At 47.8% G+C, this 22,850-nt stretch overlaps 2 protein-coding genes across 4 annotated transcripts; one reads left to right on the top strand and one right to left on the bottom strand.

Annotated features, from left to right (window-relative positions):
• The first annotated feature begins 4,690 nt into the window (after window positions 1-4,690).
• On the top strand, window positions 4,691-7,070 carry LOC123045535 (MEIOTIC F-BOX protein MOF). Of its 3 annotated transcripts, XR_006421466.1 has the most exons (5): window positions 4,691-5,722; window positions 6,014-6,184; window positions 6,265-6,491; window positions 6,580-6,654; window positions 6,761-7,070. XR_006421466.1 is itself a non-coding variant. In XM_044468620.1 (4 exons), the coding sequence occupies exons 1-3, from the start codon at window positions 4,823-4,825 to the stop codon at window positions 6,475-6,477; spliced, it is 1,284 nt and encodes a 427-aa protein (XP_044324555.1). In that variant the 5' UTR covers window positions 4,691-4,822; the 3' UTR covers window positions 6,478-6,491; window positions 6,580-7,070. The 3 variants fall into 3 exon arrangements, 2 of the variants coding, with proteins under 2 accessions (XP_044324555.1, XP_044324554.1); XM_044468620.1 differs by having other exon boundaries at window positions 6,580-7,070; XM_044468619.1 differs by having other exon boundaries at window positions 6,265-7,070.
• A 4,872-nt stretch (window positions 7,071-11,942) lies between these two features.
• On the bottom strand, window positions 11,943-13,320 carry LOC123041422 (serpin-Z1-like). The gene has a single exon (XM_044464037.1). The coding sequence runs from the start codon at window positions 13,283-13,285 to the stop codon at window positions 12,083-12,085; it is 1,203 nt and encodes a 400-aa protein (XP_044319972.1). The 5' UTR covers window positions 13,286-13,320; the 3' UTR covers window positions 11,943-12,082.
• Window positions 13,321-22,850: the final 9,530 nt, after the last annotated feature.

Below are 22,850 nucleotides of genomic sequence, written 5' to 3'. Positions count from 1 at the left end.
TCCCGGCTCCGGCAACGGAGGGGCGATGACAGCGACGCCTTCGGCTCACTTCAGTGCTTGTAGTCGTCGCTAGGCGGTCTACGGATCTAGATGTATTTTTCATTATTTCTAGTGTTCGTTGTACTACCATGATTGAAGATAAATAGATTGGAAGTTTTTCCCGCAAAAAGAAAACCAACGTAAGCAAGGATCGAATGGAAACATGCCAATGCATGTAACTATTCCTCCGAACGTGGCTTGCCTGCGGCCGCTGCATGCGACCATCCGTGCGACCCTTCCATCGCACGGATGTGTGTCCACGCCAGCCCACGCACTCCCTCTCCAGACTTCGTGTGAAAGAAAACACAAATGCAAATCATAATATTGATGTGTTGCATCGATACGCTCCAATCCACATCTTTCCCCTTCTTCTGTCCGAACTCAAGCTTGAGTTGAAGCTTTCCCATGTCCAATGCTCCTACTCCTCCAGCCGCCCGGATCTCGTCGCACATCTGTCTGGCCTCCACCTAGACGAGCGAGCGCAGTCGTGGCCCGGATCTCCGCCCGTCATCTGTTCTCACCAAGGTTCCAACCAACCACATCTCATCCCGCCCTGGCTCGACTGGCCGCTGCCGACGTGCGCTTGTCGGACCTGACCGTGCAATAGCTTGGCCGGAACTGGAGCCTCCATATTAGCCGGTGCTGGCCACCAAACCCAACATGAAAGAAAAACAAACAACCTCCCATTGTAGCCCTAGGTGCCACACATAAATAGAAGAAACTCATTAACAGAGTCAATAGTTTAACTATCAACCATTCCCTCGGTAACTTATAATATAAAACATTTTTTTGACACTATGACAATGTCAAAAAAAATGTCTTATGTTCAATTTTAGAGTGAGTAGTATATTGCCTATCACCAAAAGAATAATATACCACCAAAAGAATAATCTCTTTTGGTGAGACACACGTGATGTCATACCTCGGGTTGCTCGCTAGGTATATGATATACGATCACACTACCTCTGTCCTGGTTTACTAGTCCCTTTCATATTCTGGCACATATTTTGACCACAATTTTAACTAATAAAATATATATTATACGTAGCAAAAAATTATATCACTAAAAATTACATTCAGATACGAATCCAACGATATAATTTTTTATGACATGCATTCAGAACCCAAAATACAATGAGTTCTACTAAACCAGGATGAATGTAGTACAAAGTACCAACCATCCAACCATTATAATATGGAATGGTCTCCCAACAGAAATGAAACTTACACTATTATCATGAGTTCACCTCACCAGTTTGGATTGACTTCCACCAACTTTCATGAATTTCTCTTAACTTTTAACCGTCAATATTTCAAGTGCAATCATTGAATAAAACTATCTCTAGTTTTAGGTGTGATAAAATAGCATTTTTTTTGATACTTTAGAAAAGATACATATATCAAGGAATGCAGTAACCATGTTGTCCGTCTTTAGAACAAATAGACAACAAGACATAAAGAAGCAGCAAAAAAACATCAAAAACCATGTTGCATGTTTTTTCTTCAATTATATGTTGCTTGTCGGAGTTTGAAAATTGCACTGAAGCGGTAGAAAGAGAAAGAGACATGCAAACCTTGTGTCATACCAGACTTTGAAGACCGTAATAGGCACTTGTCGCTATAAACTACATCTAGTAACTTCTGAAGGAACGACATCGGTTGAAGCATTACCCTACATAGCGACAAATTTGGAAACACATACTCTCACATACCCTTTATCGATGTCAGATCGGATCTTGGCGGGGGCAGGATCTTCGAGTTTTGCCTCCGAGGCGCATCTTTCTTCTTCGACCTTGTGGTCAAGGCCTTCTCTTTTGATGCTTCAATCTTTTTTTAGGTCATTTGGTCGGGCCATCTAGTTGAGATCATTGGGTGACTTTTCACATGACGAGCATTCGCCACGGTTGGCGCCAATGTAGACATTCAAGAATCAACTTTCAATCGGGGGTATCCTTAGCACTTGGTTAAAGATTAGTAGGTGGGGGGGTGTATGACAACCTTATAGCAAAGGTCACCGTACAACAAAGTGACATAGTGATTTTTTTAAATAGCTTCAGTCGCCTCATGGGAGCACAACCTACATCCTACGGAAGGGACTTCGAGAGTGGTGCTCGGCGCACGAAACACTCAGAGTGTTGCACTTCTGGAGTTCCACGACTCCCAACTAGTCCGGGCCTTTCAAGATCCCTCAGACTCCGAATCTCTGACTTCCTAACTCTCCCGAGATAGCTAGAAAGGGAGAGTGACCCTCCTCTAAATTTATTCAAGTGGGAGTTAGTGACTTACATGCCATGGGAGCCTTGTATAGCCTTGGGGTCCTTGAAAAATTACCAAGGCTACCCTTAAAGTAAGGAGGTGGGAGGGTAGAACTAGGTAACTTTTTGTCCTTGCCCATGTGCCTCTAGTTGCGCTAGGAGGTGGGTTATGGCCCATTAAGGTTGAATCCCTACACCAATTGGCTGTTTTTTTTGCTTTTGCCTTTTTTCTCTGTGGCATTCCTCTTTAACTTGTTATTTTACATGGTCTTCTTCCTTTGACTTGTTGACCATGAAATCTTATTTGGACTTTTGTTGAACATGGTGGCTTGCTTGAACCCATGAGGGTTGGCTTGAACTTTTGTTGACTGCTTTGAGTTGTGTTGATTGTCCCTGTGGCAATGACTCGTAGTGTACTTGTATAGGGGGTGGGACCTTAAGTAGGATTAGAGCCATTACTACAACAAAAATGGAATGTTCTCACAACAAAATGAAACTTCTACTATTATCATGAGTTGGCCACATCTCCTTTACCAGTTTCGGTTGACTCCAACCACCTTCCATGAATTTCTGACTCTCAAATTGTCAATGAAATTTTAACCAACAATATTTCAATGGTTGAAGTTTTTGATAAAACTATCTAGTTTTACGTGTGAAAAATTAACATCATGTGATATTTTAGAAAAGATACGCATGACATATGTAAATATCAAGGGAAATAGTAACCACTAAAACAAAGAGACAATAAGGCACAAAATAAGCGAACAATAAGTAAAATAATATCAAAATCCATTTGTTCGTCTCCTTCATTGATTGTAAGCTGCTTGCCAGAGCTTGAAAATTGCACTGAAGCGACAGAAAGAGAAAGAGACACATCTAAACACCGTTGTCATACCAAGCTTTGAAGAATGCAATAGGAACTCAATGATCTAAATTACATCTAGTAACTTCAGAAGGAATATCTTTTAGGGCATTACCCGACGTAGCAACAAATTTGACAACACCTACTGTCACATACCCTTCACTGACGTCAAATTGGAGGTCGTCGAGATAGGGTGAGGCCAAAAAGACCTAACTCCAACGCGACATTGCCACCACCAACTCACCAATGCTATTCATCAATCCTACTAGGCTACTAGGGAACAAAAGCACAAGGAAACACAAGGACCTACTAGAAGTAAGAGAACAAAAGGTACGAGGCTCGACTCCTCTTACTACCAATGAAGCCGTAGGATGGAAGAGAGGAGGGGGCCGAGATGGCGGTGGTGTAAAGCAGGCATTTGGTGGCGGATAGTGTTGGTAAAAAGAGGCTGTTAGTGTACAAGTCATATGTGGATTGAAATGTGGAGACGAGGAAGCTAGTTGATACCATTTTTGTGATTCTGCGGAAACACATGTAGTGAGTATTGTAAAACATAAATAATAGCAACAACAACAACAATAATAATAATAGTAATAATAGAAAATTTAGTAAATTATATGAAATTAAATACAAAAGAAATGTTTTTAAACATAGTACAATCAAAGTCGCTCACATACACTCACCCATATAAACGCATGCACACACATCCTATCGCTATGAGCACCTTTAAGAGACTGAGCTGATATAATATCTTGAAAATCTACGAAGTTACCATAGGCGTCTCGCAGTCGACGGGAATGTCTCCTCCCACTGAACGAACATCACAGGAAGGCCGAAATAAATTCAGGAATAATGTGAGCACCAATCTATAACTTGAACCCTGGTGGGCTGGGATACCACTCTCCTCCTAATCATCTAATCATAGGTTGGTCCGCCAAAAAGATTTATTTAAACAATAAGAACCAAATAAATTAAAATGCTTTTTAGGGAAAAATAAATTAAAATAATTGAAAAGAAAAAAAATAAGAAAAGAAAAACAAAAAGAGAACTCACATGGGCCGGCCCAGGTAGTTGGTCTCTAGGCGTCACTCTCGTATTACCCGCTAGGGGCCATTCCCCAAACCCTCCCCCACCATCCCCTCAAGCGCCACCGGCCGCCGCCAACCCGATCGCCGTCCACGCTTGGACGGATGTGGTGGCGAGCTACTCCTCAGGGCATGTACAATGCATAGCCTTAAGGTGATGCCTCGCATGCCACGTAGGTTCGGATATGACGTAAAGTAGGTTCGGATAGGGAAACGGGATCCTCTCCAGGAGGCAGGTGCTTGAACAGAAAAAGTGTGGTCCGAAGACAAAAACTGAAAAGGTTGAAGTGAAAAATAGAGATGCATGTGTACTAAAGTCTTTATTTTCTATTTTTTAATGAGGCCCACTAATGATAGCTTGCATTGGAAAGAAAAAATAAATGTAAGTGTCTCAAATTACTTTTTGTCATAGGGCATATGTATCCATATGCCACTATTGTACGTGCCCTCCTACGGGCCTCCTCGGAGATTTCTCGGCTTAGTGATCCCGGGGCAGCTGACTCGCGTGGCTATGGGGGTTCCAGAGCGTAAGAATAATCAAGAGCAGATCTGATTGGGTAGGTGCTGCACAGGAAGAGGAGATGTCGCCAGAGCCAGCGGCGAAGCGTGCGAGCTCAGGCGGCGGCCACGCCGTCGCCTTCGCGGGCGACCGTCTAAGCGACCTGCCGGACGGCCTCCTCCACGCCGTCATGTCCTTTCTCCCGGCCCCGCAGGTCGTGCGGACGAGCGTGCTGTCGCGGCGGTGGAGGGACCTCTGGCGCTCTACCCCCTGCATAAGCATCGAAGAGCGCGACTTCGAGATTACCACTGGGAGCGGGGCAGGGGGTGACCTCGACGAGCGGCAGGAGAGATGGCGCAAGTTCGAGGACTTCACCACCAACCTGCTCTTGTTCCACAACAATGTCGCGTCCTTGGATAAGTTCCGGCTATATGCTGGTACTGGTCGTGCCTGTGCACTTCGCCTTCGGGACTTGGATAGATGGGTGCGACGTGGTATCAAATACCGCCCCCAAGTGATCGAGATTATTATCTCTTTGCGTCCTCGCATTCAGTTTCCTCATATGGGAGCAAGTTCTTGCCGCCTTAAAAGGTTGCATCTTAATGGTTTCTATCTGGACAACCAATTCGCAGAGCTACTCTGTTTCGGGTGCCCTGTCCTGGAAGATTTGGTGCTCAGGAGCTGCGACAATGGTTTTCAAGAAATTAAGTCAAGCACATTGAAGAAGCTAGTCGTCGACTCCTGTGGCAATCTCTCTGGTGATCCGGTGGTTATCGTGGCACCCCATGTTGCATATCTCCAACTGGGTATTTCATATGGATGCTATTCCAACGGTGTTTCAATATATGAGACGGCTTCTCTTGTCAAAGCATCGATTCATTTGCTTTGTCTTGGTGAAGCATTCAATTTGAAACATCAACAACGGCTTCTCGGTAACCTGTGCAATGTGCCAAATCTGCAGCTATCGGGTTTCCACGCAATGGTATGCCTTGCTAGACATGTTTCTTGTGTTTACTCATTTATGTTGCAAGTAAAAATTCCCATGTGTTCCTAACAGATTATCTGTTCATCTTGCACACGAGTGACCAATTGAATTGACCGTTAAATAAGGTTCATTATTTACTTTTGATATCCATATAGATTTGTTTCATGTGAGGAATGTTTTGACAATTATGGCATACAATACTATGCATCAGTAAAAGGATGGATCTTTGAGGAATATTTTGAGAATTGAGTGATGCTTAAATTCAGTTTTGTTTTGTATATATTCCAGGCGATGCTCGTTGAGGAATCGATTAAATTCCCAATCTTTGCTAACCTGCAAACCTTGTCACTTGAACAATGTTTGCTTGATAAATGTGAACTCGATACCAAGCTGGACGCTTTAGGGAGCTTTGTTCAGAATGCTCCTTGTTTGGAGAAGCTTACCTTGCAGTGCTGCATGGTAATTAACCTTTTTGTGTTTCCTGGTCTATCTCATGTTTTGTTTAGCTTCTAACATGAATCTTGTGGTCCTGTCAAAAGTTTCCAGTAGAATCGGAGAAAGAGGGGCAGCTCGTGAGGAAAAACATAATTCTTCAGCGACATGACCAAAATACTTTCCTGTGCCCGAAGTTGAAGGTCATAGAAGTTGTGTACGAGGAGGACCATGATCACCAACTGGTCGAACTTTCGTGGGGAATTGGGAGGAGGCTACCAAATGCCAATATCGTACTCAACAATTATTTTGTGGATTAAAACTTTCATCATGGGTATGGTAACTCCGTCATGATCCTCGTTGCGTCCAGGGTTATTCTTTGTTTATTGGTACTTAATTTGCTAGTACTGGTACTTCAACAGGCGAAAGAAAAGTTGTTGACATGGTAAACTTCTGTATAATATTCTCGCTACAGCACATCAAATGGGGCGCAGAAGGTGAATTATGTATTCACTTTGCTACCCGCTTATGTACTACCAAATATGTAGTATGTTTATGCATAATCTGATGCTCTGTTATAATGTTGATGCTTTTCAATGGAAGATGCGGTGGTGGATAAAGCTAACCAAAAGTTGGCGCAAAGTGTCCCTATGGAAACTATAGTACTCAACTAAAGCCGAACGATGTCCGGCACAATTTGTGTAGAACAAGTCTTAGTTTTGTGGTTTTTTGTTTCTTGAAACGAAATGTGTATGCATATCACAGATGCATAATTTCCAAACAGAATATGCTGATATACACAAGAATGTAATTTGCACTCTAGTTAGAATGTGATGGCGAGTTTTGAGTGGCGTGAGCTAGTGACTATCAAACAAAACTGTGGAATGATGTAACTAGGTTATGTTTTGTATCAGCAAACGAAATTAAGGTTATTATCATATACTCCCTCCGTCCCATAATATAAGAACGTTTTTGTAGTGTCAAAAACGTTTTTATATTATGGGACAGAGGGAGTATAATTGTGCGGCTGGATGATAGCGACATATACTTCGGTTCTGCCTGTTGTTATATCATTCACAAACAACTTACCAGTTAACTACATCAACCAGCTTACCATGTCGCGGCATATTAACTGTCTAATCTGCAAACAATCTATTCTGGTGATCCTAACTTTCTTTCGTGTATAAAACAATCCACGTACAAAGGGTTGATCTACTTGCAAATGAAATTTGTTGTAGGAAAGTGTGTTGTCAGTGTTTTGAGACTGACAGTGCTGTGAGTGGTAGCAGGTTTGTTCAAGGTGGTAGCGCACGTGCATGATCTACCCAGGTTCGGGTCCTCTAGGAGGAGGTATACCCTAATCACGCCTTTGGTGGTTGTATTGCTTGAGTGTTGACCAGCGATCGGGAAGATCTCCGAAGAGAGGTGCTTCTTGTATTACAAGCTTTTGGCCCATGGCGTCAGCTGGGAGGAAGATGAGGGGTAGGTGGAAACACTAGCTAGATGGCTCTAGGATGTCGTGTCTTGGCCCCAGAGGGTCCCTAGCTCAGCTAATATACTTGGTCCAGTTTGGGTTATAGGCTCGAGTCGGACTATTAGTGGGCTCGCATCCCTTACAGGCTCAAGTCGGACTATTAGTGGGCTCGCGTCCCTTGGTCGCATCGGACTGCTCCTTTGTCTGCCAAGTTGGCTTGGTGCATGTGCCCGAGCTCCTGACTCTTTTTTTTTACGGGTGAAATAGCAATGTATTAATCAATCACAAGGTCCTTACAATCATCGGATGCTATTTCCATAACTTCAACTGGACCAGCACCTAACCAAGTCATGGTCCTACCTTGGGTTCTAGCGAAATTTGCTAACCTATCACTAGCTTTATTTTAAGATCTAGATATAAGGGAAATACAAGTATTCCTAAGACCAACAGATGCTTGATCTCTCTGACAATCGAGGAATAAACTGACCGGTCGACATCAGAACTTGATATGAGTGTGATTGCTTCCGAAGAATCCAACTCCAACACTAGCGGCATGTCACACCGTTGAATTGCCAATGACAAGCCCTCCATACACGCGCAAAGCTCCGCCTCGAGGGGATCCCTTCACGAGTACAAGGCCCTGCAAGCCGAGTAGTTGATGACACCCAGGTGATCACGCAGGATCATCCCCGCCCCAGCTTCGCCAGACACAGCAAGAGAGCCATCTGTGTTTACTTTGCACTAGCCCTCATCCGGTTTCGTCCATCTACTTTCTTCCTGTGCTGCAGCATCGCTCCCCCTCTTCCTCAAGCTTTTCCACTCCACATAAGCTTTTCCCTTGACCGGATCGGCTTGTGGGTTTTGCTTTATGCCCAGCAAAGATTCCAAGTAGCTTTGCAAAAAACGTATTGACACTTCCATTGGCGGTGCAGGCTTCGCATGAGTAAGCTCATTACGAACAAACCAACTTCTCCAAAAGATCATTAGTACCATTGTGCGCCCAAGCTCAGTAAGAGGACTCAACACATGTAGCAGCCATTCCTTTCCGTTATTCAGTATAGAAGTTATGTTAGGCAGCCTCCATACCTTAGCCATAGCCATAAACAAATCCCGCCCGAACTGACACCGAACGAACGGATGAAAATTATCCTCCTCTTCTATTCCACACACCGGGCATACACTCGTAGTCTCCAACCCAATCCAATGTTTCTTCTTCCAGGTAGGAAGTGCATCTGTAGCCATCCGCCAAGCGAAGTGCTTCACTGCTGGAGGGGCACCGAGCTCCTGACTCGACACCTTAGTAAACGACGTCTCATAACCTCATTAGTAGTTTCCCGAGTGCCATGCGACCTGCCAGTCACGAGTTCATGTGGGGCTTGTTGAATTCCTGCAAGAGAAAGGGAAATGGGATTCCAAAGTCTCGACCATAGTCTTCCCATTTAGGCATCTGGTTGAAGTCTTATAGGGTGATAACCCACAAGCCTAGAGGACCACAATCATCTTCGATGGAAAGTAACAAAAACCAAATCTGCTGATTCGATACAAGCACTACTGCAAGAATGCCTACTAGTGGCGGGCGAGGCTCTCAAGCTCTCCCGCCACTGGTAACATGGCATCAATGGCCGGCGCTCGCCCACCACTGGTAGATCAATTACAGTGGCGGGCCTTCTTTACTACCCACCAGAGGTACCTGTTCTCACCCGCCACTAGGAATAAACCACATAATGGAGGGTAGAAGTAGCGCCCACCACTAACATTGTCGTCCAAAGACAAGCCACATTTGCTGCCATGGCTCTGCCGCCACACCATCGGCACACATTTGTGAATGCTTGCTAAGATGGTATAATCATAAGTATGTATGAGTCCAACCAAGGGTATTACGTAAACATAGCATCACACAAAACTTACAAAAACAGAAAGTTATAGTGAATTGAAGTCGGTGAAAACAACATGATGAAATCTCCGCTGTCCTCCAGAACGATTTTATCCATATAAGAAGTAAACCGGCTTGTCCTTGGCACAATTAAAGATTGAGACACTTGCTTCACTCGTTTACTTGTATTACAATTTACATTCTTGCACTTGTTCTCTTGCTCAAACAAACAACAAAGCAATCTTTGTAGCTTTTACAATGAAATCTTACCAATTTCCATTAGTCAATTCCTTCTACTCTTGTTGAGTTCGACACTCTTATTTATCAAAAAGATCTACAAGGGCTATCAAGACTATTTTCTGGCGTCGTTGCTGGTGAGTGTAGTACCCTTGGTAAGTAAAAAAAAGGGTAAGTGAAATATTTACTGTGCTTCTTGTTTTCTATTTTCGTTTACTGTTTTACTCCATTATGGAAACTGCTATTACTGAAAGCTTGTTGGGAGGCCTCTCCCACGGTTAGATGGAAACCTCCACTTTTTGAAAAAAAAAAAAAAATGAAACTCCATGGGCACTAGCACCCACGGTTTATTGATATAGAAGAAGCATCCCTTATGAGAATTCCAGAAATTCGTCCCCGACGTGGATCGAACTCTGGTCGTTGGGTTTACAATCATGCGCCCCCAACCACTGGGCTATGCCCACGTCCTCAAAAAAAAAAAGTTGTAACCATGACCTCTCTCACCCCTGGCATGACGTTCTCAACCTCTGGGAAGAACACACTAGTAGCATACAGTGACAGGGAGAGAAAGAGAGACCCACATGTGTCATAAAGTGATATGACGCTGCCTAGTCAACAGTCAAAACCACTTGGGTGGTTCAAAACCGAGATCATGGTTGATTTTCGTACTTCATGATTAGCTCGGAGTGTAAGTCGACCGATTTCAAGCTCAGTGTTGAGTTTTAAATCGTGTGGCTAGTTTGGGATTGAAATATGGACTTTTCTATTTTTCTGTCGTAGGACGTGTGACCAATAAGTTATAAATGTAGACTATTATGACTGGGAATTTTTGACACTAGGGGCGCGCGACAGGGGAGGGGGCATGTAGTCCTAGGACGAGCATGACTCTCACTGCCCTCTCAAGCATGCCTATGAAGAGGAAAGCAATGGCCGGGCAACTACATCTCTGTACGACCTTGATACCATATCTCCAGCAGACAGTGACCAAGACTCCTGATTATGAACTACCTGAAGCGCATTGGGTTCTGAGGATCGCTCCATACGCAACCCAGTGCCAGATAAGGATGATTGACATGGTCTTCAGAGTGTAGTAAGTTAGTGGGAGCACGGGGCGCCGTGATTCAAACATGATCCAGCTGACGTAGGGAACTAGGTGCAGGACGTAGAGTCAAGCGACAAGCGTCCTCCAGGTGCTCGTGAAAGCGCACATGATGATGAGGATGCCCCATCCATGGCGTCACGACCCCTAGGACTAGTGCATTCCACCGCGTGGTGGCCCTCGTGATGACACTTAAGGCAAACCTATCGTCGTGTGCGAGTAGCAGCCATGTGTCAGACAGGGTTCAAGAAATTGAAGCACAATCCATGAAGGTTTGCTGTAACAGGCCGCCGTGCACCTTCCGAGCCCCGTTTCTTCAAGGCAAGACTAGCTGATCTACGACGACGATGATTCCTCACCATCTGCCACTCCGGGCCCTCACTAAGTCACTATCAGCATCAAGAGCTGTGCCACTGGACACCAAACTAGGAGCAACCGCGATAGAAGCAAGCGCCAGCCGTGCGGGGAAGAGCTAGGCCTGCTGGAGCCCTCTCCCTCTTCAACCACCACAGCCTTGCCCTTGCTCTGAGCTGGCGAGTGAGACAAACTCCTGGACTCAATTGAATCTGGACTGGGAGAACGGCTGAGACCAGCGCCAAAGCCCACTCTTTCACAAGCTCTCCAATGTTGATCATCAATTTATGGAGTGCATATGTGCAACTCTATTGCTCGCCTATTAAATTGGGACACTTCCTTTACAAGCTCTCGAATGTTGATCGTCAATTTGTAGATTTTTGCACTACTCAACTTTTGGTTACTCTCCTAAAATTTGTGGTTGAATGCACATCACCAAGAACACAAATTTCATAAAAAATAAAACTAAACAAAATTAAGACCATAGACCTGTATATGTCGCATATTACAAAATAAAAATAGTAAGTACTTAAGAGAGAATAACTACGATTAGGAGATCCAGTAACATTTGTCCGCAATCTAGACTGTTGTCAAATTAGATTAAAAAAAAAATACTTCCTCCGATTTATAATAAGTGTCGCAGCTTTAAACTAGGAGTATTAGCTGGCTAGATCAAAATGATCGTACTTATGTTTTTCATAGTCGGGATTGAAATGAAGAATGATGTACTATAAGGTAAACAAGAAAATGAAGGAAAATATCACAAGCCCGTGCATGGGCTGACAGTGACACTAAACAGTCGATTTTGGATTGAAGTACTAGTACAAAGATTCATAACGAGTAACGCCTCACAATACTTATTGCAACAAATTCATCATATTAATTGCTCTAAGAGAGAGGATTGACTACTTGGCCGGCGAAAAGAATCACGCCATTGTTGTCCTCCTCTTTGATGATGAAAAAAAGGAACGGGTGATCGGCCACGAAGTCTACGACCTTCTCCTCCGGCAGGCAAAACCCCAGAATCTCCATCTCGGTGGCTGCGGCGGCCACGGTACCGTGCTCGTTGATGTTGACAGAGCACTGGTGGACGACGGACGACACCGCCATCGGCATCTTGGAATCGTGCTCGTCCAAGGCCAGCATCTCCGAGAAGGATTCACCGGCCGGAGTGAGACGGAACGGCAGGTCCAGCCCGAGATCACGGAGGATCTGCGTGGCCTCGAGACGTACCGACACGTCGAACTTGGGGATCCTCAGCTCGCCCGTGGACACCAGTTTCTCCGGTACGGCGAATAGCACGGACGGGTCAGAGCTGAGCGCGCGCACCAACTCCGGCAGGCCGCCGCGATCGTCCGGAAGGTAGATGCACATGGAGGAGCGACAGTCCTGGTAGTGGCCGCAGTAGGGCATCCGCAGGACTTTGAAGCCGGGGTGGCAGGCGATGCACATGTTCTCGTGCAGGTAGCCCCCCACCATGAAGGGCGTGCGAACGGCGTGCCCGGGCGAGACGTAGAAGTCGCCATCTTGTGTGAGCTCAGGGTCGAAGGGGTCGTACCAGCCTTTGAAATAGAGCGCGTTGGCGAGGACGATGACCGTGGCGGCGTTGATGGAACCCTCAGGTACAAGCTCCTTCCACCGGCCGCCTGTCTCGCCCTCGAACCACTCGTTGATCTCGGACCTGGCCTGCTCGGGGCTTGACCCAAAGCAGACGGCTCGCGCCTCCGCGTTGAACCTGGATGCCGCCATGGTCGCGAAGGTGGGCTTGAGGCGGAGTGAGGAGTCGACCCACACCCCCGTGGCGCACCGGACCATGGGATATCCTTCCTCGTCCTCTTCCTGGTGGCTCGGTGTTTGGCCAAAGTGGGACACGAGGGCAGCATGCGCTTCAGCGCCGGCGGGGCCCAGGAAGGAGACGATCTGGTCCCGAATGGCACCGGCGGTACCAGCCGCGAGGAGGGAGAGGGTGGCGTGGAAAGACGCGGGCGAGAAGGCGAGGTTTTGCTCGCCGCGGAGGCCGAGGCCACGGAGGAGACGCATCGAGAGGGCGGCCTGGTCCTTCATGGCGTCCACGACCTGCTGCTCCGCCATGGCTTGCTCCTGCTGGCCGGTGGTTGGATTGGAGGTGTGGGTGGGTACAGCCGTAGTACATGGGACGAGCATAGCCTTTAATACACGAGACACGGGGATGCCATTAAAAAATATTCTCCGCGTCCCGAATTAATTGTGTTACATTTGTCTAAAAAACGATGAATCTAGACACGTTTAATGTTGACATGTTTAGTACTCCCTCAGTTTGGAATTACTTGTCACAAAAATGAATGTATCTACAACTAAAATATATCTAGATATATTCATTTTTTGGACGAGTAATTCCGAATGGAGCCGCGTCGAGCTCGGGTGAGGAGGTGATTCGTCATTCTTTTCTTCGGTGGCTGCTGTGGTGGTGCCGGAGGCAGGTGACGGGCGTTGGTGTCAAGCTCAGAGATGTTCTGTTGTCTTTTCAGTTTTGTCATTTCGGTCTTTACGTGACTTGTACTTTGTTCTTTATGATATGAATGAGACACGTATTACCATGAAAAAAAGGAATATGTATTTTAGTTGTAGATACATTCATTTTTATCCATTTTTGTGACAAGTAATTCCGAACGGAGGGGGTACATCCATATTGATCGCTTTCTTGCAGGAGAAGAAAGAAAGGTGATCTCACCTCCAGCCGTCTGGGCGCCTTCCTTCGTCGCTGTTCTCTGGCGGCTCCCCGCTGACGTCCTCGGTCGTCGGTGGTGAGGGGGGTCGCAGGCTCCACACGTGTGGATTATTTTAGGCATTAGTTTCATAGGGTTTTGGGTTGTTCATTGTCTTGGCTTCGGTGATGGCGAAGGCGGCGCCGACTAATAAATCTTCAGATCCTTCCCCAACGAGGCGATCCACTTTTGGGGTGGATTTGGAAAGCAGCATGTTCAAGTAAGGATGGTGCAGCGGCGGCGGCATCCTCGTGGTGGACCTGTGTCCTCGGGTTCCGACGTTGCGACGATGTTTGCTCCAGCCTGGGGTGGAGCTTGGGAAGTAGTCCAGGAGCTGATGCAGATTGTGGTCTGCATCGGCGACAACTGGAACATGGTGATCGTGCGCTCGGTTTCTGGTTCGCGGCAGGCAAGTATGGTTTCCTCCTCCAACGTCTTAGTTGGGCGGTGGTGCCAGATTTGGAATTCGATGGCGTGTCCGGGGTGCTGCCCTGGTCTGATTCGTTCAACGATAATGGTTTCGCTTTTATTGGTGAGCCACCTTGAAGGTCCGCAAAGTTGCATATCAGCGATGGAGTCGCGCCGTGCTCGGGTATGAAGGTGATCCGTCATTTTCTCCTTTGGTGGCTGCTATGGTGGTGCCAGAGGTACACTACTGGAAAAAAGCTTATAGGTGAACCCAATAAGTGGCGGGCACGGCGGGGAACCAACCACAACTATTTTTGGAAGAAAGCCGTGGCGGGTAGCAAAATCAGCCCGCCACAACTACATGAGTAGGAGTGGCGAGCACGCATTGTCGCCCGCCACAGGTGAACCATTCCAAATCTTATCCCGTGATGAAACACGGTAGCGGCGTGCGACGTATGGCGCCCACCACTGATCCTTCTACTAGTCGTGGCGGGAAAATCTCTCGCCCCGCCACAGCTAAAATCGCCGTAACTTTTGTTGGGGGGCGTGGGGGAGGGGGTCCCATGAGGTCATTTTAGCAGCAGCGACCTCCTGGTAGTGACCGCCACTACTTGTTGCCATAGGTGTGGCAGGCTTTATGCCCCGCCCTCCACTTGTAACTCACTATGTTGGCGGTTCAATTTTCACAAAAACCATTCCCACCACTCCCCCAAAACGTGTCATTTCTCCCCGCGCCATCTCTTCCCCCCTTAAATCTCGCCTGAATCACCGCCGCGCCCCTCGGTGCCATCGCTCCTCGCCGCCGCGCACCCCTAGTCACCGTGTCGCCCGTCGTCGCCACTTGGCCCCGCGTTCCTCGTCGCCATCGCATGACCTCCTCCTCCAACACCGAAGGAGGAATTTCATCGTCGTCGCCACCGCTGAGGAAGTCCTGGATTAGGGGGTATCCGGACAGCCGGACTATATACGTCGTCTCGACTATTGGAGCGTGAAGATACAAGACTCAAGACTCCGTCCCGTGTCCGGATGGGACTCTTCTTTGCGTGGAAGACAAGCTTGGCGATCCGGATATTGTGTTTCCTTCCTTGTAACCGACTCCGTGTAAACCCTAGCCCTCTCGAGTGTCTATATAAACCCGAGAGGTTGGTCCTTAGAAGGCCGATCACAATTACAATCATAATCATCATAGGCTAGCTTCTAGGGTTTAGCCTCTACGATCTCGTGGTAGATCTACTCTTGTACTACTCATATCGTCAATATTAATCAAGTAGGAAGTAGGGTTTTACCTCCATCGAGAGGGCCCGAACCTGGGTAAATATTGTGTCCCTTGCTTCCTGTTACCATCAGCCTAAGACGCATAGATCGGGACCCCTACTCGAGATCCGCCGGTTTTGACACCGACATTGGTGCTTTCATTGAGAGTTCCTTTGTGTCGTCGCTGCAAGGCTTGATGGCGCCTTCAATCGTCAACAACACGGTCTAGGGCGAGACTTTTCTCCCCGGACAGATCTTCGTGTTCGGCGGCTTCGCACTGCGGGCCAATTCACTTGGCCATCTGGAGCAGATCGACAGCTACGCCCCTGGCCACCAGGTCAGGTTCGGAAACCTGAACTACACGGCCGATATCCACGAAGACTTGATCTTCGATGGAATCGGGCCTGTGCCAGGAACACCGGACAGTCACGATGAGCACGGCTTAGACCTGCTGTCGGATAATGCTTGGGATATCACCCCTGCAGTAGCCCCGGACCTAAATCCAGAGCAGACTGCATGGCCCACAGACGGGTGGATGGACCCTGCCCCGTAGGCTGCACACTCATCGGCGGTAGAGCCGAGCACATGCCTCACTTCTAAGGAAGCCTATGACTCCGGACCCTGGGACTCGTATCCGGTTGTAGGTTCCAGTCCGCGTGCTCCCGTTCCCGCCGAGCCTGGCTGGGCTCTGGTAATGGAGTTTACCGCTGCGGATATCTTCCAGCACTCGCCCTTTGGCGACATGCTGAACTCATTAAAGTCTCTCTCTTTGTCAGGAGGCTCTTGGCCAAACTATGTCCGGCTTGAGTGGGAAGCATCCGTCACGGCGGCTTAGCCGCATTGGTCCTAGACCCAATTATCGGCGGATTCCACCTCACGCGAGTCCTTATGGACGGCGGCAGCAGCTTGAACCTGCTTTATTAGGACACAGTGCGCAAAATGGGCATCGACCCTTCAAGGATCAAGCCCACCAAAACCACCTTTAAAGGTGAAATTCCTGGAGTAGAGGCCCGTTGTACGGCTCTATAACATTGGAAGTGGTCTTCGGATCTTCGGATAACTTCCGAAGCGAAGAGTTAAACTTCGATATCGTCCCTTTCCGTAGTGGTTACCATGCACTGCTCGGACGAACCGCATTCGCTAGATTCAATGCGGTACCACACTATGCATACATCAAGCTCAAGATGCCAGGCCCGCGCGGGGTCATAACAGTCAATGGAAATATGGACCGCTCTCTTCGTATAGAAGAGCATACTGCAGCCATCGCGGCGGAAGTACAATGTGGCCTCCTCCGACAAACCACCAATCCGGCAGTGACAACCTCGAGCACCGTCAAGCGAGTCCGGAGCACCCCGCAACAGGACCACCAGGCACGCCAAGAGCGTGACTAGTAGTCCGGCCTCCGCTCAAGCCCCATCAAAGCAGCATTTGTGCCATGCATACACAATTACGCACTCAAAATACCATGGGCACAGACGGTGGCGCAGCAGTGACTCAGTCAACAGTGCGGTATCACCGCAACATACCTTCATAACCTTTCCTTTTTATCTTTCAGGACACTGCTTTAGGGCAGCCTCTTCAGAAGAGCCGGATTGTCGGACTTACATAGGAGAGAAAACCAAGGAGGTAACAGGCTTTGCGCACAAAGGAAAATACCCAGGTGGAATCTGTTCATGATCGTTATACCTGTTTTATATACCTACATGCAGCCTGCCCTTGGATAGGACATGTTAAATAGTCCTATTTACTTCTGCTTAAACGCACCCATTGTAAACATACGCTTAAACGTATTATTCATCAATGGGAGATCATATATAGTGTCAGCTTATTATTCTTATTTGAGCATTTTTTCTTACAAATGTTTATTTGATATTGCATCCGTACACTTTGGTATGTTTATTTTGCCACGAGCTTCTTATGGCGCTCCGTAATACGGCAAGTAAAGTCCGAACACTTTCAACAGTGCGGCACCCCAAACTTATAGCACTATATGCATTAGCTCCGAATCATGTCTTGGGTCCATAGTTGGGTTAGCCCGGCTCCCTTGTTTTGGTACCTTACGTTCCGTTATATCGGCTAAGGTAGCGCAGGGAGAACTACTGCGATTGTGTCCCGGTTCTTCCGGACGAGCACCTCAGTATAGAAAGCCGAAAACTGACCGGCATGATGCGGCGAGAGCTGGTCGCTGTTCGAGAGGTCTTAAAATCCTTAAAGATTTTTCTTCTTTAGGCGAGGAATCGGCTTCATACGATTTAGGCGTATATAGCGCCCCAGTTCGTCCTTCCGAATTCTAGGGGCTTCGCCGAAATTTAAAATTGTAGACTTCTATGGCTAAGTGAAGGTTATAAAGCCGCATAGTCCGATTTCCTTGTTCGATGCGCTAGACACCTCCTTTAGGGACCAAACATTTGGATAAAGAGTGTCCGGGTTTTCCACGAACACCCCAATACTAGTTACGTGGGGGCGGAAGCCGACGACTGGCCTACTTTCAGAATTTTATAAACGGCCGCACAGAAGGTAATATTTTAAATAAAAAAGCGCTACATAGTGCAAGTAACTTCGTCCTTAAATTACAAACATGACAGAAGTGAATTCACTCTAAAATTGTGTCCTTGGTACATTCATCGGCCACGAGACGAGCGCCCTTCATAACGCCATCATAATACTTCTCGAGATAGCGATGCGCCTTGCCCTCCAGCGGCCCGTCCTTCACCAGCTTCTCCGTATCCAGCTTGCCCCAATGCACCTTCGCGCGGGCAAAGGCCCGACGGGCACCCTTAATGCAAACGGATCGCTTGATAACTTCAAGCCGCGAACAGGCATTCACCATCCGCTTGATCAGGCCGAAGTAGCTAGTGGGCAGGGGCTCACTAGGCCACATTCGGACTATGAAATCTTTCATAGCCAATTCGGCCGCCCTGTGGAATTCGACCAACTGCTTCAGTTGGTCACTAAGAGGCGTTGGATGTTCGGCCCCAGCATACTGGGACTAGAACAGCTTCTCCGTCGCATTACCCTCCTCGGCATGGTAGAACTCCGCGGCATCTGATACGCTGCGTGGCAGATCTGCGAATGCCCCTGGAGAGCTCCGAATTCGGGTAAGTAAAAGAAACGCCTCCTACACATGCTTGCTTTGCATTAAGAATTTCTTACCTGCCGCTATCTTTTTGGCCTCTTGGATTTCCTGCTGTGCCTTCTCGGCTTCGGCCTTGGCGTCTTTTATACCAGCAAGGGCCTTCACAAGCTCGGCCTCTTTCACCTTAAGGTCATGCTCCACGGACTCAAACTTCTTGCCGAGCTCCTGGAGCTCTTGTTGTACCTCTCCCACTCTTGCATCTTGCTTTTCGCGCTCCTTGCGTTCCAAGGCCGCCTTGTCTTCGGCCTCGGACAATGCATTCTTCAGAGACGCCACTTCGGTGGTGGCTCCTGTTACAAACTCACGATGCTTCGTCATCAGAATAATCAATTTTATATATCCTTCATTATGTGAGAACGGGGAATCACTCACCCTTGTTCTCTTCGAGCTGCCTCTTCGTGAGGTCGAGCTCTCCCTGTGCCTGCTCCAGACCCCGTTTTAGTCCGGCGATCTCGGCTGTGCGGACAACAGCGGCAAGCAGCACAGCCTGCTTTTTCACATTCACACTTATTATTAGACTCCTGTGAATTATAATTGACCCTCCGTTTTTTTTGAACAACCGAACAGAGTATCAGGGGCTACTACCTATCGGGTGGTAATTGCACACATTTTTATTACTTACCTCAAAGCCTGTCAGGAGGCTAGTGCAAGCTTCGGTTAGTCCGCTCTTGGTGGACAAAACCTTATGAATCACCGCACTCATAAGAGTACAATGCTCTTCATCCATGGAAGCATCGTGAAGTGCTTCCAGCAGATAACCCGATGCCTCGGGCGTAACGGAAGTCCTCGGCACAGACGCCTCGCCCTCCCTAACGAGGGGCTGCCCGCCCGAGTCCGGAACCATTCCAGGTTCCGGAACAGTGTTTGGCTGAGAGCCCGGCCCACTGCGGCTCTCATCGACACGATCCGCGGGGATCTTGAACCCCGCATGTCCGACATCTGGAATTACGCCTTGGGGCGTCTCTAGAGTCACCTCCCCCCGCTCTGAGAGCCTTCGGGACAACACCTCTGTGTCATCCGCGAGTTGAGGAGTAGTGGCCGTCGGGAGCGAGTTCATCACTGAATCGCTCAGGGACCCACCCGAAGACGATACCTCGGGATGAACCCTGGCTGGACTGCATATATGTTCGGCATTATAAAAAGACTATGAAGTAAGGTCACGATAGAGTGCGGATACTTACGATCGCGCTAGGGGCTTCCCCCTAGGCAGCCACCCCTCCTTGCTGTGGGCGGCCGTGGCGGAGTAGTCCGGAAGGGACACTTTCCCTTCTTGGACGTCCCAGCCTCCCCCTCCGGGGCGGCTTTCCTCTTCTTCCCCCCCTCAGTGCGGGGAGGCAGAGTTTCCTCTTGTTTCCCCCCACCTCCGCGGGAGGAATCTGTCTCGTCGTCATTGGACGATGAGGGTATGACGGCCTTGCGTCAGGGGCCTTTCCCGGCCCCCTGGTCCGCTTTCTTAGGCCCCCCATCCTCTCCGGATGGGGCGGCCCCTTCTTCTTCTTCTTCCTCCCCTTGGGGGAGGAGTGCGCCTCGTCATCTTCGGACGAGGCTTCCTGTAAGACCTTACGCCGGAGACCCTTCCTGGTCCCCAAGGCCTTCTTTGCGGCCTTCTTCTCTGGTGCCCTGTAGGGCGCCAGGACTAGCATCTCCGTCAGGAGAGCATCAGCCGGGCCTTCTGGCAGCGGAGCCGGATAGTCAATCCGCTCCGCCGTCTCCACATAATCCCGATCAAATATGCATAATTACTTAAGATTCACCCACGAATATATTGGGAAGAGTTGAATCCGATGATAGTCAGAAAACTCACCGGACTAGGAGGCCGCGCGACATGAAGTCCACGGTCCTCGGATGTGGGAGGAGGTACTTCGGAGGCCTTGAACAGTGCCTTCCACGCGTCTTTATGTGTCATGCCGTAGTGCCTCCGATGCGTCCGGTGTTCGGCTGGGACAAACTCCCACAAATTAAATGCCCGCCTTTGGCACGGAAGAATCCGACAAACGAGCATGACCTGGATCACGTCGACAAGCTTGATGTTCTTGTTCTTCATGCTCTTGATGCAGTTTTGGAGTCCGGTCAGCTTTGTAGGTTCGCCCCAGGCCAGGCCCTTCTTTTCCCAGGAGGTGAGCCGCATGGGGGTTCCGGATCGGAACTCGGGGGCCACTGCCTAGTTGGCACCGCGCGGCCCGGTGATGTAGAACCACCCCGACTGCCACCCTTTCACGGTCTCCGCAAAGGAGCCGTCAAGCCAGGTGACATTAGGCATCTTGCCCACCATGGTCCTTCCGCACTCCGCTTGCTGGCCACTCACAATCTTCAGCTTCACGCAGAAGATTTGCAGCCACAGGCCGAAGTGAGGCTTGATGCGGAGGAAGGCCTCGCATACGACGATAAACGCTGAGATGTTGAGGACGAAGTTTGGGGCTAGATCATGAAAATCTAGCCCGTAGTAGAACATGAGCCCGCGGACGAAGGGGTGAAGTGGAAACCCTAGTCCACAGACGAAATGGGCGAGAAACACGACTCTCTCATAGGGTCCTGGGGATGGAATGACCTGCCCGTTGTCCGGTAGCCGGTGTGCTATGTCTGCCGCCAAGTATCCAGCCACCCGAAGATTCGCGATATCCTTCTCCTTCACGGTGGAAGCCATCCACTTGCCTCTTGCTCCGGACATATTTAGCTGTGCGGAGGAGACTTGGACTAGGGCGCTGGAGCTCGAGGAGGCAAGTATGAGCAAAGGAGGAGGAGGGCCTGGGTGAAAATGGGGAGCCCTTATCCCTTTATAAAGGCGACAAAAGCGGTGCGCCTCCTCACTTGCCCATTAAGAATCGCTTATTTCCCAAGCCGCACGACTCATGGCACGGTGGGATTACCCATACCCATATTGATGAGAATCCCGTGATAAGGGGACACGATCTCTGCTTTGATAAGACGTGTCAAGGGAACCGCCTCGCAATATGCGCTGAGGCTGGTTGAGGGAAAACGGTTCGAATAATGACCCGACCGTAATGACATATCACATCATCTAAAAAGTTGTCAACTGAAATATTGTTCTCTCTACGGTGGTATGTGAAGATCATTTTGCAGATCCGGACACGGTCTACATGTTCGATGATTACTTTGGAATATTCGGAGAAGGAACCCGCCTTGCAATGCCGAAGACAAGACTGTGCGCCGGACTCATCGTCATTGAAGCCTGGTTCAGGGGCTACTGAGGGAGTCCTGGATTAGGGGGTATCCGGACAGCCGGTGTCACACCCTGATTTTCATGGCACAACACTTAATATGATAAATCATGATAAAGTGTGGTTTGACAAAAACTTTTGTGTGTTTTGGACTTTGCCTTGATTGGATTTTGTCTGTTGTTTGCAAGTGCTCTAAAAATAAAATAAAATCCTCCAACTCTTATACTCCTTCTCCTTGATCCAAAAACCTTTCCCAATGAACATGCCATGTGTATAGGACATAAAAGTAATTTCTTACAAAAATAATTTGGCCAAATAGTTTTTTTTTCAAAAACTAGTTTTCCAAAAAACCCCTAAATTGAGATTTGCACTCCAAGTACTTAATTAAGGGCAGTAAAAATCTTTCCAAAAATGTATTTGAATCCTATTAGATGTAGGACTCCCATAAACCACAAAAATATAATTTTAAAAGCTATTTTCCTATTTTATTTAAAAGCTTTTCTTAAGGCCAGAAATGGTCTTTAATAGGGAAAAATTATTTTATTGCTTTAAAAATATTTGTGAAAATTTAGGGAAACTCAGTGGACATATATTTCCTATATATAAGAGTTTCAACACATGGTCATGTTCAAAATATTGGACAAAACCTCCCAAAACCATTTCTGCCAATTTCAAGGATTTGAAATATTTCTACAAGAAATATTTTCATAAAAATCCAAGAAACTTACATCATGTCACAAATGCCCTATTTGGTGGTCTTGCCAAGTATCATGTCTTGGAGAACAAGATAACATCATCAAATCCCCTCAAAACCATTTCTGACCATTTTGAAGTTTGAGCAACTTTACATTGCCAAACATTTCCAAATGTTCTCAAACCTCCTGAACATTCTCAAATGTTCTAATTATACATCTAGACCAAGTGGCACAAGTTGG

The sequence above is a fragment of the Triticum aestivum genome, chromosome 2B (assembly GCF_018294505.1).
Source record: "Triticum aestivum cultivar Chinese Spring chromosome 2B, IWGSC CS RefSeq v2.1, whole genome shotgun sequence".
Taxonomy (NCBI): domain Eukaryota; kingdom Viridiplantae; phylum Streptophyta; class Magnoliopsida; order Poales; family Poaceae; genus Triticum; species Triticum aestivum.
The sequence above is the reverse complement of the archived record's forward strand: the minus strand, read 5'-3'. Positions and strand labels throughout refer to the sequence as shown.

Bases quoted from the DNA above. Each gene is read 5' to 3' on its own strand.
- LOC123045535 (XM_044468620.1), top strand. From the start codon at position 4,823: ATGTCGCCAGAGCCAGCGGCGAAGCGTGCGAGCTCAGGCGGCGGCCAC. The intron at 5,723-6,013 runs GTATGCCTTGCT...TATATATTCCAG, and splicing joins TATCGGGTTTCCACGCAATG to GCGATGCTCGTTGAGGAATC. The intron at 6,185-6,264 runs GTAATTAACCTT...TCCTGTCAAAAG, and splicing joins TTACCTTGCAGTGCTGCATG to TTTCCAGTAGAATCGGAGAA.
- LOC123041422 (XM_044464037.1), bottom strand. From the start codon at position 13,285: ATGGCGGAGCAGCAGGTCGTGGACGCCATGAAGGACCAGGCCGCCCTC.